This window comes from Heloderma suspectum, chromosome 3 (genome assembly GCF_057233095.1).
Source record: "Heloderma suspectum isolate Gila_16-S chromosome 3, 16-S_ref, whole genome shotgun sequence".
NCBI lineage: Eukaryota > Metazoa > Chordata > Lepidosauria > Squamata > Helodermatidae > Heloderma > Heloderma suspectum.
The window spans coordinates 255,901,099-255,919,605 of NC_139460.1; the positions used below are offsets into that span (position 1 = coordinate 255,901,099).

The 18,507-nt window shown below is 45.8% G+C and overlaps 1 protein-coding gene across 1 annotated transcript in view; it reads right to left on the reverse strand.

Moving 5' to 3' along the window:
- Positions 1–18,507, reverse strand: part of SORCS3 (sortilin related VPS10 domain containing receptor 3) — a 516,588-nt gene that overhangs the window by 26,552 nt on the left and 471,529 nt on the right. Inside the window, exons 22-23 of the mRNA XM_084841986.1 lie at positions 14,816–14,928; positions 5,678–5,809 (exon numbers count right to left, since the gene is read on the reverse strand). Coding sequence (XP_084698112.1) covers positions 5,678–5,809; positions 14,816–14,928 — 245 coding nt within the window. The remainder of the gene's footprint in view (positions 1–5,677; positions 5,810–14,815; positions 14,929–18,507) is intronic.

An 18,507-nucleotide genomic window follows, 5' to 3' on the forward strand; every position in this document is an offset into this window, starting at 1 on the left:
ATGTACACATTATTGCAAACCGGTTTCCCTTATATAATACTTTGGGTGAGTGGGTATGTTTCTTTCACTAATACACTCATTACTGGGCACACTTTCCCCCTAATATATGGATTTTTGTACACATTTGTTTGGAGAACTTCATCACAAAATGCAGGGAAATGCACATACCTAAGGACAACTGTGTTCTGGTTCACATATTGATTTGGGAAGTGTGCATTTGTATCAACATATGAACTCAACTCAACAAAATTTTCTAACATCTCTTACTATACATTATTGATCTAGCTATCTGGCATCAACTAAAGTAACTGGACTTGCTGGAAATTCTTATTATAGTTCCTGCACCCCCCAAAGCCCCCCAAAGCAAAACAGTTGGTTTAATCACTAGTTAATTCCTGCATGGAAGCTTGAGCAAGCTTATGCTATCGTTCATGACTCTAATCTCACCTTCATCACTATTCATCACTGTAATTACCTATTTATTTGTGTAAATGTGTATTGCAATTTCCCAATATAGCTTCTACTCTATATTGTAACTGGGTTTATGACTGACCCTTGATAGGGAGCTGCAGCTAATCCTACTTTTCTGAAGAATGTAATTGTATGGATTTTCAAATATGGATTTGTCTCATTCACACATTTTTCAAATATATACACTCAAATCCCTTTTGGACTTCTGGTATCGATAGAATGACCTTGCATGGGAAAGTGGGATCACAGTCGTGAACTTTGCCACCAAACTGCATGCATGTGTTTAAAAGTCCGAAGAATGTATTTGCATGTACAACAAGTACACTTGTACGTGTGCACAAATCCTGCATTTGTACTTGCATAGTCTCTCATTTTACCATGAAACACATGTGGGTTGGAGTGGAACCTGCCACCAAAATGCTCCTATCAGACCATGCACATTCATTCTACCCACATTGACGGCCCGAAATGGATTTTAGAAAATCTTAGGTTTGCATTCAAAATAATGTACTGTTCCAATTGCCTGTAAACTTGTGGTTCTAAAGGGGCCTCCTTCCAAGTAAACATATAAGAATGGACTGCCTGGCTGCAATCCTATGAACACTTACTTGGAAGAAAGCCCCATCGGGCACAATGGGACTTGCTTATAAGCAAAATTTCATAATGTTGGATTCCATACTGTCACAAAGAAATATTTATAGGCCTCCCTATAGCCATGTTCACTGGGCCCTACCAGCAATGATATAACAGACTAAAATACATACATAAATAAATAAAGCTTATACAAACAGCATAAAAGCCAAAGCCGGGTAAAAAGGAATTTACAGAAGGAACAGATTGAAAGGTCTGAGAAAATGTTAAAAAAGGTCTTCATCTGGCACTGAAATGATATCAAGGTAGGTGCTGCCAGGTGAGCTCAGGTGCCACCACTGAAAAACAACAACAACCCTACTTCTTCAATAGCCTCCTGTCACAATTCACCTCATGGGGGCACCTGAAAAAGGACTTCAGAAGAAGATTTTGGTAGGTGTATATGGTGACAGGTGATCATTCAGGAATCTGGTCTCAAGCCATGTAAGGCTTTAAAGGTCAAAACCAACACTGAACTGGGCCCAGAAATGAACTTGATGCCAGTGAACCTGGCAAAACACCAACGAGATAAGCTGAAAGCATATATGGGTGAATTAGAATTTGGGTGATCAAATGCAAAAGAGAACTTTGATCCTTTATATTTAGTTGTGATGTAAAAGAGGATATTTTGACAGGTGTAAGCTTATCATGCAGAGATTAGAAGGGCTGCATCTGCTGAAATTCCCTGTTCTACACAACTGTTAAAAATATGATGTCCTCCATTGAATCTGGTCACTCTAATCATAGTAATTGCCTGGAAGGGAGTATTGATATAGCGAGCGTATCACAAATCTGTTGGAACACTGAAAAATCAATGGGATACAGTCATCCTTGGATATACAATCTATAAAAAAGGACAGAGGAGGTCATACTTGGAGGAAGTAGTGTCTCTTTATTTCAAAGAAAGCATGGAGTCCAATACGTAGGTGATACTGACATGCAAAACAAAAACAGGAAGAAAGTTAAAGTAATGGCTGCAGCTACCTTTAAATTATCTGGGTCAATGATAGAGATGAAAGTTTATATATACAATGAGCAGATAAGTTAGTCATGGAACTGTCTCTTCATTTAATCATAAGTGTGACCAGCATCTGATGCAGGGATGGCAAAGACCTCCACCACCCTCTCTTTTCCCTACCCCCATGACAGTGGCAGTAGCAAGGGCCATTCCCTCCCTTCCCCTCCAATGATGCCTGGCAGTGACTGCCCCCTCTCTTGCCCCACCCCTGGCAGCAGTGACAGCAGTCTGCCGCAGGCGTCTATCTCAGTACCTTGCTGTGAGAGGTTCTTCCTCAGAGCTAGGCACTGGCAGAGAGGTAGCCCTGGAGACCATCTGTGCCATGGCAGCATAGGTGATCTCCAGGGACACCTTGCTGCCAATGCCTCACTCTGAGGAAGGACCCCTCACAGTGAGGCACTTTGGTTGAGCTCTCTGGAGAGTTGTACTGGCCACAGTGTCTTCAGAAGAGAGAGAGGCCAGCAGTGGCTTCCAAGAGAAGACACCACCCAATGCCATGCTCTGAGGGGTCCTCGAAGCAAAATAACAGGCCAGTGACACTCTAGAGAGTGTCAGCCACTCTCCTGCTGTGGTAAGGCCAGCACAGCTTTCTGCTGTGTCGATGCCTCGCTTTGAGGATGCCTCAGGGCATGGCATTGGCCCACTGGTCCAGAGAGCTGCACCAGCCTTTCTCTAGCTGCAGCATCTGTCACAGCAGGAGAGAGGCCAGTATGGCACACTGGTGCACCCACCCACCTTATGCCTTACTCTGATAGGTCCTCAGAGTGAAATATAGGGTGGACGGTGATGGCCATTCTGGAGAACCAAACTGGCTGCTTTTCCACAGCAGGAGAGTGTCCACGAGGGCTCTCTGGAGCAGTGGGGTGGGGGCGCAGTTCTCCTGGCAGTAGAAACTGCTGCTTTCAGGATCTGTCTCCTGGGGTGCGGGATTCACCCTGACTCGTGGAAGGACTGTCTTTGACCTGATACAATGAGGGTGGCTGTCCTGCTCCATCTTGGATTTCATCACCTGCTCTAGGCGACAGTTCAGGCAAAGAGGCCTGATGTGAGACAGACAACTGGAACAGAGCAGTTTTAGTACTATGGCCAGCACCACAGGTACCAGCCCAGGACTTGGAAAGAGTTCAGGATGTCAGAGAGCAGTCCTGAGAAGTTCCACCAGCACCACATTAGAGCAACTGGCATAGTTTTATAGCCAGGCCAGAAAATCCTTCTGGGAGCTCCACCTCCTCAAGTTTTTTTAAAAGGACAGTGTCCTTCCCCACAGGCGCTGGCTTTGTCTGGGTGGCAAGGGCCTGGGGAGCAAGAAACCAGTTTGGGAATACTCCCCAGAGCCTCCCTACTCACTGGAGGAGTCTGAGGTCTATTTGTAGGAGTCAGAAGGCTCCTGGGGATTGAGAGGTCAGGTCAAGAGATCAAAGGTTGGGGACCTACTTGTGAAGGTCCAGAAAATGGTTCTGACTCCTCTTTGGAGTTGCTGCCACTAGAAACTTCAGTCTCAGAAGGCCATTTGTCCTGGGCCATGAGATTGGCTAGATGCAAAAGAAGACAGGGCTCCTGCATCTTTAATTGTTGTACAGAACAGGGAATTTCAGCAGGTGCAGCTTGCGTAGCCAACTAATATGGAAAAGCATATCAGTCTGATTCCAGTTCACGTCACTTTTGCTTGTGTTCATTAGTAGGTCTGTTCCATCCCATTTCCATAAGAATGCACACATTTTTTAAAAAAAAATCTGCATGGAAATTCTTGATAAAATATGCATATACGTCATTATAAGATGGCTGAGTGCTGCCTTTTAAAAATGTTCCCCTTCTTCCTTTACAGGTAATAGCCACTCCAAGTGGCTAGAAAGCCCAGCTCCTTACCACAACTGCTGCACACACATTCAAAATGGTGCCTCAAATGCCTCCTGGGTGTTACAGGACATAATGCTGTGCTATCCCACCCAGGGCTATTGTATGGGGGGAAAGATGGCTGCCCTCAAGGCTCAAGTATGAAGCAAGAAGGAGGAGGACCCTCAATATGAATCACCAACCAAACAAATCAATGGATCCACAAGTGATGTATATTACAAAAAGCAAAATTATACATTCAAAATTTAAAAAAAAATTAATCTGCTACTGTAAGTGTGTGGTATATGTACACCCAATAGAAATTGTTTATACAAGTAAATACACAAGTTCTCCAGTTAACATTGGGCCAATCACTTCTTAAGAATGCAATAAGGTGTAGTGACAACCATGCACAATTTAAGTTCAGAAATCTCTATATGATAATAATAATTATTAGTGGGTTGTATTTAAACTACACTTAATACAGATGTAACAGTACTACAAGCACAGAGTGTCTATTGACAATATACAAATTGCTTCTCAAGTATGCAAAAGGGTGTAATGGTATGGTGACCATACACAAAATGAATACAATTCAAGATGTCTCTTACAACAAGCAATGGTAAACAATAGTAAATTCTAATAATAACTCCAGAATATAGCATTGTTTCTATGCTTCATCAGGAAGGCAAAACTATTATTTATTTTTCTGTATCTGTTTTGATATGCAGCCAGACTGTGTTCCTCTCAGTTAACACACACTGGGAGCTTGAAAAAACTGAGGTGCTTCAATGACTGTTTGCCAAAAGCCATGTGGGGTCAGAGCAAAATATTTTTTTCTCTGTTTTTCAAGTATGTTCTAGGCCAGACCTTACTCCTAATTTGAGAGAACATATGAGGCTTGAGCATGTGGGAAGTTATCTGTGATGGGCTATCAATGGCCACTGGTCATAATGGCTATATTTTAGCTCCAGGCAGAGAAAGCATGCCTCTGGATGCCATTCCCTGTAGAACAGTGGGAGAGTGCTGTTGCCCTCATGTCCTGCTTATGAGCTTCCCATAGGCATCTGGTTTGGCACAGTGGGAACAGAACATTGGACTAGATAGGCCTTTGGTCTTATGGACAATATCCTATATGGCTGTTTCACCTCCGCTAGTTCTGTTGCACAGGGGAACCAAATGCTAACACAACAGGAACTAGCAGTTCCTGAAAGGACCCTGGAAAGGGATGGAAATGCTCATTTCCAGAATGGGCCAAGTACCTTCTGTGAACTCTGCTGACCTGCCTCATTATGGAAATGAGTGCTGCTATTCATGTCTGGTTCTTCTGGGAACCACCGGTGCACTCATGGGCAGTTCCACAAGCATGGGGGCAGGGTAGAGTACTGCCCCCTGTTCTTAAGTCAGAGACTCAGAGAATCCCCTTGGGGAGTTTCAAGCATTTCTCTTGAACACTCAAACAGTGTGATTGATTTTGGGGGTGAGTGCAAAGAAGCAAGCAAAACAATTCTCCATACTGAGGCAAAACAATTTTCCATATTGACAGTCTGAAAACCAACCTCACAAGTTAGAGTATGTTGCTTTTAACACCACAGCATTTCAGAGCCTAACAGTCCAAGGAGTAGCACACCTACCTCAAAGTCACCAGTTCATCTGGTCCCCAATGTTGTGTGAAAGTACAAGGAAGTGAAAGCATGGATACCCAGATGAGAAACAGCCTCTTACCTGCTCCAGATCACCTTCGCTGCCTTTCCTTCTCTCTGACATGTTTTGATGGGGTAGGATGAAGAGTTCAGCAGAGGTGGGCAAACCAGGGAATACTGCCACCAGAACTTGTTCATCGGGGATTACAGTTACCTAAAGAAGAGGACCAGCAGGAGGCTTAGTAGTCATCAGAACTGCATTTAAGTTGCAATTATATTGTATGAGTTCTAATATGCAAAAGAATTAAGCAGAAGTACTGGGTTCCTCCTACATGATATAACCTTAGTTTGTAAGGCCTACCCATATACCTTCTCATCAAGTTCTAAAAACAACAGATAAAGTTGGGGTCATGTCCTGTTGTCCCAAGTAACAGATGTGTCTGGTGTTCAAACTGTAGACCTCCTATATATAGTGCCACTCAGTTCCACAATAGTTCTAAAACCAGGTGCTCATCTTGTCCATTTGAACCATGAAACCCATTCCAAATTTCATCAAACCATGGTGCAATTGATTTCTCAGCTATGTGGATGATGTTGTGAGTTTGCCATATGATTGCTGTGAAGGAGGTCAAGTTTGGACAGAAGAGGAGCCAAAATGACTGCTTAAAATTTTTGAATAATCCTGGGCCAAATGTTCCAGCAACATCTCTTGTTAGGAAAATTTACAGGTAAATGGCCAGAAAGGCTAGAAATTAGCTGGTGAAGCTGGGATTTATTACCCACTCCAGCTGAAAGGAGGGGGGAAATGCATGTATTTGTGCAACAAATTCAGCAGCACAGCAGCAGGGCTGACAGTTGGGGCTGCAAAAAAGGTCAGGGGGCTGCATATGGCCTGCAGGCCATGTGCTGCCCACCCCTGGTGTAAAAGAACAATGGCACTGCAGCTTTGAGTCAAGTCAAAAGGTTTTCTGAAAGACACTATTTGGGGGTACAGGGCAGCATCTCTGGCTATCTGATGAGGGACAGCTGACTTGCTGTTTGTAGAAGTTTCTGCTGTTTGCTTCTTCCTATGTTCAATTTGTATGTTTGTAAAAAAAAAACCAAGATATTCCAAAAACTTCAGAAGTCTCCTTCCAAAAGGAGCTAAGATCAGGTAAGTACTGACCCTGAAACCTTTCATCACTTGAGGAAGTGGAAAGAAAGTAACAATATAATGTTTCTGGAAATCACACAATTTTATTTCCAATGTTACACTGGAGACAGTCTGGGTTATATTTAATTCAATTACCCTGAAGTTACAGACTAAAAAAAAAAAAAATGAATGTGCTAGCTTGAAAATGTATAATATATCTCAGAAACAGGAGTTTTTTTTAAAAAAAAAACAATAAAATATGTACCACTTAAGTATGTCTATTTAGAGATCAGTGGATATTGGTTACCCCTGCTGTATCCTATTTGAAATCGATCTTCCAGATGTCCAAAACTAATCAGTTCTTTTATCAGAACTGTTCTGGACTGGGCAGAGCTCTAGGCCCCATTTAAGTTCAATGACATCATTTGGAGGGCAATGGGCCTAGAGGTCTCCCTGCAGCTTGCACCTCCAAACCTTCCCTCCACCACTTCCTTAACATACCTAACTGGGAGAGGAGGAGAGATCCCAGGAACCACTGCAGTAGGACTTCAGGTTCTGGATGCTATTACTGCAATCATATGTACACACACATGTTTTGGATGCCACCTCTTCACTGTCTATTCATAAATGTGTTACACTGCATAGAATAAAATGCAGTAACACGAAGTGAAAAGACATAATGAAGTTAAATCCCTACAGCTGAACATGGAATTTATTGTATCTTCCAAAGCATATCCTCCTGCTTTGCACAAATAGTGATCAAACCCTGTTTTTTTTATTTAATTATTTTTTTAAATTGCATTTATATCCCACTTTTTTTTTCTTCTTTACGGAACCCAAGGCAGCGTACATAATCCTCCTTCTCTATATTTTATCCTCACAACAACAACCCTGTGAAGTAGGTTGGGCTGAGAATCTGTGACTGGCCCAAAATCACCCAGTGAGCTTCCACAGCTGAGTGGGGACTAGAAGATCTCCCGACTCCCAATCCAGCAGTCCTGCCACTACACCACACTCAAACCATGTACTTCTCCTCAGCTACATATTGCGGTTAATAAAGATCCATGTTCCAAAAGAGGGTGGGATCATGCTAGGGATGTACGAAAGTTCCGCCACGGATCTCGAGGAGGCCGAATGCCAGTGCATTCGGCCCCCCAAAATTGGTGGCGGAACAACCCGCCCCCCCCACCCCGAGACGGGACTTACCTTGGGCGGATCTTCCTGGTGGCAGCGGCTCCGGCGGCAGCTCCAGCGGCGGTTCGGCAGCGGCAGCTGCGGCAGCCGGTCCTCCGACAGGCTGCCGCCACCGCCATTTCCAGTTAAAAAAAAAAAACATGATAGGCTACATAAAGATTTACGTAGCCTATCATGGCTGACTGCAGGAATGCAAACGGTGGCAGCTACGGCCGCCGCCATTTGCGTCCCTGCTAGCCAGCAGCCGGATGTCCGGCTGCTGGCGGAGCCAGCCGGTGGCTCCGCAGAATCACTGCGGAGCACAGCCAGCTGGCCAGGATTCCAGGGGGAGGGATGGAGCACCTCCCCCCACCACCATCAGCATAATCCGTGAAAGGTAAGTGATTTTCGTACATCCCTAGATCATGCTAGAGCCGGCCAAAAGGTATTTGGAAATGGGAGGCTTTTAACAGCATGCAAATTGAAACATTACTCTCAGGATGCTGAAAGTCAAGCATCCTGCCCCCATTTATTTATTTATTGTTGAGCAGCAGGAATCCATTTTATCAAAGAGAACAGAGCTATCATTAAATCACACGAAGCAAGTTTTTCCACAGTGGGGATAACAAGTAGGCAAAACTGCAAATTTTCACACAGTGTTTTGTTGAGTGAAAAAAAAAATTCAATATGCCAAGCAAACCTTAAAGGTAACATGAACATGGGCCATCTGCCATAAAAAAAGAATTAATAATAACAAAAAAGGAGAGAGAGAGAGAGAGAGAGAGAATACCTGAATCTCCTAACAATACAATACGAGTTATTTCCTGAACCAGTTTCAGTCTGTACATGACAATTATATTCCATTTACCTTATATCATTCTCTCTATTTCCCAACTCTATGGGATGATTGCCAATGCTCACATGGCCAACAAGGCACCATATACACAGAAGAGGGAGGGATCAGCAGGCTCAAGGGAACCCTGGGTTTTGACGAAGTATAGAACATTTTAAAACAGAAATAAGAAGGGCCTCAGAAGCCAGCCACCCCCAAGCCTGGAAAACAGATGGCACATTTATTTATTTATTTATTTATTTATTATTAAATTTATTAATCACCCATCTGGCTGGTCACCCAGCCACTCTGGGCAATGTACAGCGTATAATAAAACAGTTTAAAACAATAAAATTCTACAATAAAAACGTTTTCTAAAATACCCTAACCCACCCCAAATGCCTGCCTGAACAACCACTTTTTAATGCACGGCGGAAGCTCATTAAAGAGGGGGCATGGCGGAGTTCCCTAGGGAGGGAGTTCCACAGAGTGGGGGCCACCACAGAAAAGGCCCTCTCCCTCGTCCCCACCAGTCTAGCTGTCCTGGCTGATGGGACAGGGACAAGGCCATCCGAGGCTGATCAAGCGGCCTGTCTGGTGTTGCTGGAGGCGCTCCTTAAGATAGGCTGAGCAGGAACCATATAGGGTTTTAAAGGTCAAAATCAACACCTTGAATTTGGCCTGGAAAACAACTGGTAACCAGTGCAACTCCTTCAGCACTGGAGTGATGTGATCTCGCCGGCAGCTGCCTTTAATCAGGCGAGCCGCCGCGTTCTGTACCAGCTGCAGCTTCCAAACTGTCTTCAAGGGTAACCCCACATAGAGCACATTACAGTAGTCTAAATGAGAGGAGACCAGGGCATGTACTACCGATGGGAGCAGATGACGGGAAGGAAGGGGCGCAGCCGCCGTATCAGATGGAGTTGATACAGTGCTGTCCGGCTCACAGCTGACACCTGACACCTCCATGGACAGCTGGGAGACCAAAATGACCCCCAGGCTGCAGATCTGGTCTTTCAAGGGTAGCCATACCCCATCCAACACCAGGTCAACATCCCCCAGCCTCCTCTTGTCTCCCACCAAAAGTACTTTGGTCTTGTCAGAGTACAGCTTCAGCTTATTCCTCCCCATCCAGCCACTCACCGTCTCCAGACTTTTGGACAGGGATTCTACGGCCAACCTTGGTGAAGATTTGAATGAGAGGTAGAGCTGCATGTCATCCGCATATTGATGACACTGCACCCCAAACCTCCTGATGATAGCCACCAGCGGCTTCACATAGATGTTAAATAGCATCGGGGAGAGGATGGAACCCTGTGGCACCCCACAAGTGAGTGGCCATAGGTCCGAAACCTCCTCTCCAGTGCTCCCCTCTGGTACCTGCCGGAGAGGAAGGACCGGAACCACTGCAATATGGTGTCTCCAATGCCCAACCCCTCCAGGCGGTCCAGGAGGATACCATAGTCAATGGTATCAAAAGCCGCTGAGAGGTCAAGGAGAACAAGGAAGTAGCATTCACCCCTATCCAGAGCCCTCCTCATATCATCTACCAAGGCGACCAAGGCTGTTTCTGTCCCATGCCCAAGCCTGAAGCCCGACTGAAATGACTCTAGATAATCAGTTTCTTCCAAGTGTGCCTTCAACTGCATCGCCACCACCCGCTCAATCACCTTGCCCAAAAATGGCAGATTTGAGACTGGGCAAAAGTTTTCAGAACTTGAGGATCCAAGGAGGGCTTCTTTAAGAGCGGTCTTATCACTGCCTCCTTGAGGGCTGATGGCATTCACCACCGCCTTGATCCCCTCACCCAGTCTCTCTCTGCAGCCCATAATGAGCCAAGATGGACAAGGATCAAGTAAGCAGGTGGTCGGCCTTACAGATGAAAGCACCTTGTCCACTTCATCAGGAGGAAGAAGCTGGAACCGATCCCACAAAACCGGTTTGCCACAGACAGGCTGCCTCTTGCTCACTAACTGTATCCACAGCGTGCAGAGTAACACTCCTAATCCAATCAATTTTATCTGCAAAGTGCCTTGCCAAGGCCTCACAGGAGGCCTTAGAATGCTCCAGTGGTTCAGGAGCCACAGGACCAACCAGGCTCCGGACCACTTGGAACAGCCTCCTGGGACAACACTCTGCAGACGTGATAGAGGCAGCATAATATTCCTTTTTTGCTGCCTTCACCACCACGTGATAGGCTGAAGATACAGCTCTAGCCCATGTCTGATCGTCTTTGGAGTGAGACTTCCACCACCGGCGCTGTAGCCGTCTCACCTCCTGTTTCAGAGCTAGTAACCGCGGATTGAACCATGGTGCAGTCCGAGCCCTGTTCAGGGGGAGAGGGCATTTCGGAGCCACCTGATTGAATGCACCAGTGATTGCGGCATTCCAGCCATCCACCAAGGTCTCGACTGAGTGGCCATTGGCATGCCCCAGAGAATTCCCAAGCACGTTCAGGAATCCATTTGGATCCATAAGACACCTGGGGCGGACCATTTTAATGGGTCCTCCACCCCTGTGGAGGGGTTGTGGAACCGAGAAGTCCAACGATAGTGATCTGACCATGATAGTGATCTGACCATGACAAGGGGGGGGTGGATATACCCCTGACTTCCAGATCACTCCCCGCTTCTCCGGAAACAAACCCAAGGTCTAGTGCATGACCGGCTACATGGGTGGGCCCAGTTAGAATATGGTGCAGCACCCAGGAAGCCATAGTCTCCATGAAGTCCCGAGGTGCTCCTGTGAGGATGGCCTCCGAATGTATGTTGAAGTCCCCCAACACCAATAAGTTAGGGGACTGTACACACACATCAGAGACCACTTCAAGCACCTCGGCCAGGGAGTCAGTTGTGCAGCGGGGTGGACAGTACACAAGCAAAATTCCCAGAATGCCCTTCAGGCCCAACTTCCAATACATCCACTCAGCAACCTTGGTCTCCCGGAGAGGGGGTCTGGTGAAGACCAAGGACTCTCGGTAGATAACAGCCACTCCCCCTCCCCGATCCCCAGCCCTCGGCTGCTGTGCATACGAAAATCCGGCTGGTTGGACACATGGCTGCAAGGCTTGGAGCAGCAGCCTCGGCCAGCCAGGTCTCTGTAATACATGCCAGGTCTGCACCCTCATCCAGGATCATGTCATGGATGAGGGAGGTTTTCTGGATAACAGACCTGGCATTGCAGAGCAGCAAACGAAGGCCAGAAGATGGGGTCACGCCTCCCCCAGCCATCCTTTGGCTCTGGACAGGCCCGGAGCAGGAGACAGATACTACACATCTCTCCCTTGTTCCCCTTATCTGGCATGGCCTGCCCCTAGCGCTCCGCCAGCACCTGCCGCCCAGCCTCGGTATGTTCTGGCCCCCAACACTCCCCCCACTGCCTCCATCAGGTGGACACATGCCCCCTCACTCCCGCCTATCAGGCAGGCTACCCACCCCTAAAAACACAACAGAGTCCTCCAGAAACTAAAAAACAAAAAACAAAACAAAAAAAACAATTAAAAATCCCCTTAAAAATAATGCCAGGCAGGAGTCCACAGGGAAGGCCTGGTGTTGGTGGCAGTGGCAGCGGCAGCCCAGCAGCAGCAGGCGTGCCTTTTCCCAATGGTGGCAGCTTCTCCTGCAGGCCCTGGCTCTCCCAGGCCACCTCAGCCAGCCAGCTTATGTAGCCCCTCCAGGAAGGGGCAGGTGGAAGCAGCACAGCTGACTCGGTACCTGGGGGCCTGGTCTTGCAGGGACTGGCGGTCTGTCAGGCACACATGAGTGTGTTTGACCAAGGGATGTACGAAAGGCACTTACCTGGTCCCGCAGCTTGCTTCACAGTGGGGGGGAGGCGCTTTGGTTCTCCCCCCGAAGTTCAGGCCGGGAGGGGGAGGCGCCCAGCCACGCCCAGCTGAAATTCAGGCCGGGGAGAAGCGCCCCATCTCCCCAGCCGTGAAATACAAAAGTGAAAAAAAAAACATACACCCGTGATAGGCTACGTAACGATTTACGTAGCCTATCATGGCTAGATTTCCAAAGTCAGCCATGATAGGCTACATAAATCGTTACGTAGCCTATCACGGGTGACTTTGAAAAAAAAAAGCGCGTACGGAAATGGCGGCGCCCATGGGCGTTGCCCTTATTTTCGCCATAGTCTACGTAAATCTTTACGTAGACTACCCAGGCCCAAATAAGGAATGCAAATGGCGGCTCCCTATGGGGACCGCCATTTGCATATGCGCTTTTTTTTTTTCAAAGTCACCCGTGATAGGCTACGTAACGATTTACGTAGCCTATCACGGCTGACTTTGGAAATCTAGCCGTGATAGGCTACGTAAATCGTTATGTAGCCTATCACGTGTTTTGTTGTTGTTTTTTTACTTTATTTTGTAATGGCGGCAGCGGCAGCCAGTCGGAAGACCGGCCGCCGCCCCCGCCCCCGCCGAATCGCTGCCGAACCGCCGCCGGGACCCGCCACCGAGAGGGACATTCGCAGGAGGTAAGTCCCATCCCGGGGGGGTCGCAGGGAATTTCACCGCCAATTTCGGGGGGCCAAATGTGTTGGCATTCGGCCTCCCCGAGATTCGTGGAGAAATTCTCCACCATCCCTAGTTTGACCATCCTCCATTTTGAGAGCTGGAGGAGGGGAGAAGGAGAAGTTTGTGCAAAGTTTCTAAATGTCACCTTGCCTCCTTCTACACCCCATCCTTCAATGCTCACAAGAAAATCCACCCTCTCCATCTCATCTACTTCATTGCCATCCACGCTCACTTGGGAGAACAACTTCACAATAGGAGCTGACATAGCAACTGTGCAAGCCATACCTCTCCTTTATAATGGCCTTTATCACCTCACCCAGAACTCATCCACCTGGCCATGATTTTCAAGAAGTGAGAGGAAAGAAGAGAGTGAAGGGAGGTGCCAGTAGCCTGAGGCCAGACTTCCAGGCCGATTTACGCTTCCCCCTCAGACATGACACTGGCTAAACCTTAGCCACTGAAGATTTGGAAAGGACAGGTTGAAAAGCTTTGGCTTGGCTGTATGGGGGAGGGGGAGAATGGAGAGAAATGAGAGAAGGGTACTGTGAGGAGGAAAAAGGTTGGAGGGAGTGCAGAAGGAACAAGGGGAGAAGGGCAGGGTGGCTTCAGGTTGGAAGGATATCCTGGGAACTGGAGAATTCCTTCAAGATCCTTCCCCCATACCCTGCTGGGAGTGTTCCTTCTCCCATTGTCAGCTGTTGGCTCTTAAAAAGAAGGGGAGGAAGAAGAGTGGTGGCTACTCCCTTTGGAAAACCCATTTGGGAACTGCTTATGGCTGTGATAGTCTTTGATGTACTCATTAGGCAGACTGAGGTAGTAGCATTCTGGTCTTTAGCAATCCAGGCTGCAGGTAGAGAAGGATGGTTGTATTACTGATGCCTCCCTTGTTTAAAAACCCAACACAAAAACCCAACACCTTCCACGGTGTAGTGGCACAGCACCAAAAGAGGTTCAGCTTTCAAGGAGTCCCAGCTGAGTTTTAATGCTTGTAGTTCAACCTTTTCCTATGTGGAAGCCATGGGACATAGAAATGAATATGAAGGCAAGGACCTATAGATAGCCTTCCATAAACTGATCAGCTAGTGTGGCCCAGAAGATGGAAAATATGTTGATCTTGAATAACAGAAACTAATGCAAAGGGCCTGGTGAATTATGGACTCACTAGAGTCATGGGAACATTACCAACTCAACCTCCCAGTATCCCATCTATAAAATGGTAGTAACAATGGCCTGTCTTCCAGAGTTGCTGGGAGGATGGATGAAATAAAGACTGAAAAAGAACATTCTTTTTATACTAGGAAGATGATAAAAAATGTCCTTAGTTCTTCAGAAGGTACTAGTAAACGTCATGGCTTGCTGTGTCCTGAAAAGGATTATACAATATTTATATAGATAATTACATGATTTTCTACAGAGTCCCCAAGGTGCTGTGCTTGGCTTTTTAAAATGTTGTGGTGGCTAACTGTGAACTATAATCTTTCTTCCTTAAATTGTTCTGCTACAGGTTGCTCAGAATTTAAGATAATCACCCTCATCATTCAGTGGACTGCCTGTGAGTACTCACCTGCACCAAGGCTCTCTTGATAACTCTTCCAATATCTTCTCTCCACTCAGGGATGTCAGGATTGTGATAGTCCAAATTAGGAGAGAATGATAATAACTGAGACTGGAAATATTCTGCAAAGAGAGAGCCACAGTCAAAGCCTGGCCCATTTAAGCTGGAGTTATTAAGGTGCATCGATTTGTATAGCATACAGGAGAGTTTCGACTGACAGCTTTAGACAGATAGAACAGAAGCAGATATTCCCAGAAATGCAACATCCATTAAATATCCAGTATACCAAACAAAAGTTATGCTCATTAAGATCATAGAAGAAACCCTTCAAATCATTCTTTCCCCCAAAACAACTGTTTTTTAAAAATTCTCAAGTGCTGAAAATATTAGTTTTGTGGGGTTCAGTCCCAGTATGTCAAACATCACCGTAAAATGTCAAGTTTCATATACCTACCTAGTGAAAATGTATCTAGAAAATACAGCCAACCACCTTGAACTTTCCCATCAAATTCTTATTTATAGTTAGGTAGAACAGTAGGACTTCATCAAGTATCAGAAGGAGTGAGATTTGAACCATAACTTTCAGGAACAGAAGAAAACAAAATCCTGAACTGTTCTTCATGCTACAGTGGTGATAAGGAATAATATATATAAGACTGATCCAAAATTCATGGTTCAAAAAATGGCATCATTTAATTCTGCACTGATCTGTAAAGGATCTAACAGTGTAATCCTATACATGTTTATTCAAAATTAAGTCCTACTGAGTTCAGTGGGGCTTACTCAGGTAAACAGGTGTAGAATTGCAGCCTAAATCCCAAATGAAGTAGGAAATGAGATTGATGGGGGGGGGGAAGCGGGGGGGGGACAGCATAACATGTTTATGAGAAAGACAATGAGATGGTATTGCTCTTAATAATGTAATTTCATTGTCATAAAATATTTTTGATAAGAAAATAAATTAAACAGAGACAAGAAGAAAAGAACAAATGGGAAGCTAGCCAGACAAGCACACAAATCTTCCTTGTTAGTGTGAGTAGCAATGGGTGAGAATTTCATTTGGTTTGTGTGTTTTTGATAAGAATTTGCCAAAATAAGCAAATTTCTTCATAAATGAGACAGAAAAAAGTTGGGATTTAAAAAACTGAATGTAGAGGAAAGTGGAATGGACAGATCTGCCCATCCCAAGGAGGTGTGAGGCTGTCTAACCTTAGACCCTTTTGCATTCACCACCACAGTCCAGCAATCAAACTGTGCCAAGAAATAAATGGGAGCCTGTATTCAGAAATTGGTTTGTTCTTCTATTGCACTTGGCAAGCTCTGTGCTCCATTGAGTAAATCCTTGCTGTAAGTAATATGTTTTCCAAAAGCAGGAATTATCTGTTTGTTAGCCCCATGTGCAGCCATGAGTAGTTAATGCATAACAAATCAGATACCAATCATGCTAATGACAGGCGAATAAGGGTATTGCAATTCATGAGGCACTAAGAAATTACTTCCTAATTAACTGACTGCAGGAGGGCAAGGCTAATTTCAGTGGCAGGCAAGTTGATAAATTCACAGAGCTGGACCTCTTCTCTGACCCAATGCAGGATCTGTTCACTGCTGGGTTGAAAGCCTCCTTTTGCATTAGTAAAACACCTGTCAGTAAGATCAGGTTGTGAAACTTGACATCCATCTTTCCTGATGGCCCCACTCTCCCTCATCACCCTCTGTTCCCCTCACTCTTGCAATTTTCTATTTGGGGTCTGTGCTCTCTGCATCCCTCACCTGCCTTGATGTCCTTTGCTGATCTGATGTCACAGCGGAACTTTGAAAGCAAGGCTATTGTAGCCTCTCTTGATGCCATCAACTTAGTTGCTCAGATGTCACTGAGGTCCTGGACAACTGGGACCAAGTGTTTGCTGAGTGCTTGGGTGTGGGGAGGGGAGATCACTGGAGACCTCAGAATGTTAACATCAAGGTCCTCATGATTTTTTTTTTCTAAATTGGACCCTTTCATCTACTGCTGGTATGGAATAGATAGAAAACATTTGCTGGTTATGTATGTGGTAAATTCTGCCTGCCTTTATACACTGGGCCTGTTCAGAAGTCACACTAAGCTATCATGGCTCATATCTTTGAGCTAATCATAGTGGCATAGTGTTTCATGTGTGGAGTCAAAATCCCAACCACAATGTCTGGAAACCACCCCTCTGTAGTGGGGTTAATGGGATTCAGGGTGGCTTACCGTGTCATGTGGTAGGATCTCCATTGGTAAGACTGACTGCTCCTTGTGAAAACGCAGTGAGCAAAGAGACAGCAGCCTAGAGCATCCACCACTTCCGGTGATGCTCTAGGCAGTGTGGCCGACTTTATGGTCGTTGTCGCATAGCAACAACTGGAGCATCTGATGCACACCTTTTCCCAGCATGACGGCCACTGGGAAAACCAGCAGCACTGGTGGGAGGTCAATGTAGAAAACATGGAGCAGGGATAATAAGTAAACTATAGTGTATTGCACACTTCCCAGTTGTGTGATGGGCACGTGCATCGTGCTTACCCTAACCCTCCCTGATCTGTAGTTACCCTAACCACCCTTCCCTTGTTCATGTGTGAAAAAGGTAATTATCTTTAGTCTTCATCTTGTTGTTGTACAGTCATGTCCAACTCTTCGTGACCCCATGGATCATAGCATGCCAGGCCTTCCTGTCCTGCGCTCTCTCCCAGAGTGTGCTCATGTCCATATTCATTGCATCGGTGATGCTATCTAGCCATCTCATTCTCTTCCATCCCCTTCTCCTTTTGCCTTCAATCTTTCCCAGCATCAAGGTCTTTTCCAGGGAGTTTTCTGTTCGCATTAGGTGGCCAAAATATTTCAGCTTCAGCTTCAGTATCTGTCCTTCCAATGAGCAGTCAGGATTGATTTCCTTTAGGATGGACTGATTTGACCTCCTTGCAGTCCAGGGGACTCGTAAGAGTCTTCTCCAGCACCACAGTTTGAAAGCATCAATTCTTCGGCGCTCAGCCTTCCTTATAGTTCAGCTCTCACAGCCATATGTTGCTACTGGGAAAACCATAGCTTTGATTAGACAGACCTTTGTTGGCAAGGTGATGTCTCTGCTTCTTACTATGCTGTCTGGGTTTGCCATAGTTTTCCTCCCAAGGAGCAAGCATCTTTTAATTTCATGGCTACAGTCACCGTCTGCAGTGATCTTGGAGCCCAAGAAAATAAAATCTGTCACTGCTTCCATTTCTTCCCCTTCTATATACCAGGAAGTGATGGGGCCAGATGCCATGATCTTAATTTTAATGTTGAGTTTCAAACCAGCGTTTGCACTCTCCACTTTCACCCTCAACAAGAGGCTCTTTAGATCCTCTTCGCTTTCTGCCATTAGGGTGGTATTGTCTGTGCATCTGAGGTTGTTGATAATTCTCCCAGCAAACTTAATTCCAACCTGTGATTCATCCAACCCGGCGTTTCTCATGATGTACTCTGCATATAAATTAAATAAGCAGGGTGACAATATACAGCCTTGTCGTACTCCTTTCCCAATTTTGAACCACTCGGTTGTTCCATGTCTGGTTTTTACTGTTGCTTCTTGACCTTCGTACATGTTTCTCAGGAGACAGGTAAGGTGGTCTGGTACCCACATCTCTTTCAGAATTTGCCACAGTTGGTTGTGATCCACACAATCAAAGGCTTTAGCGTAGTCAATGAA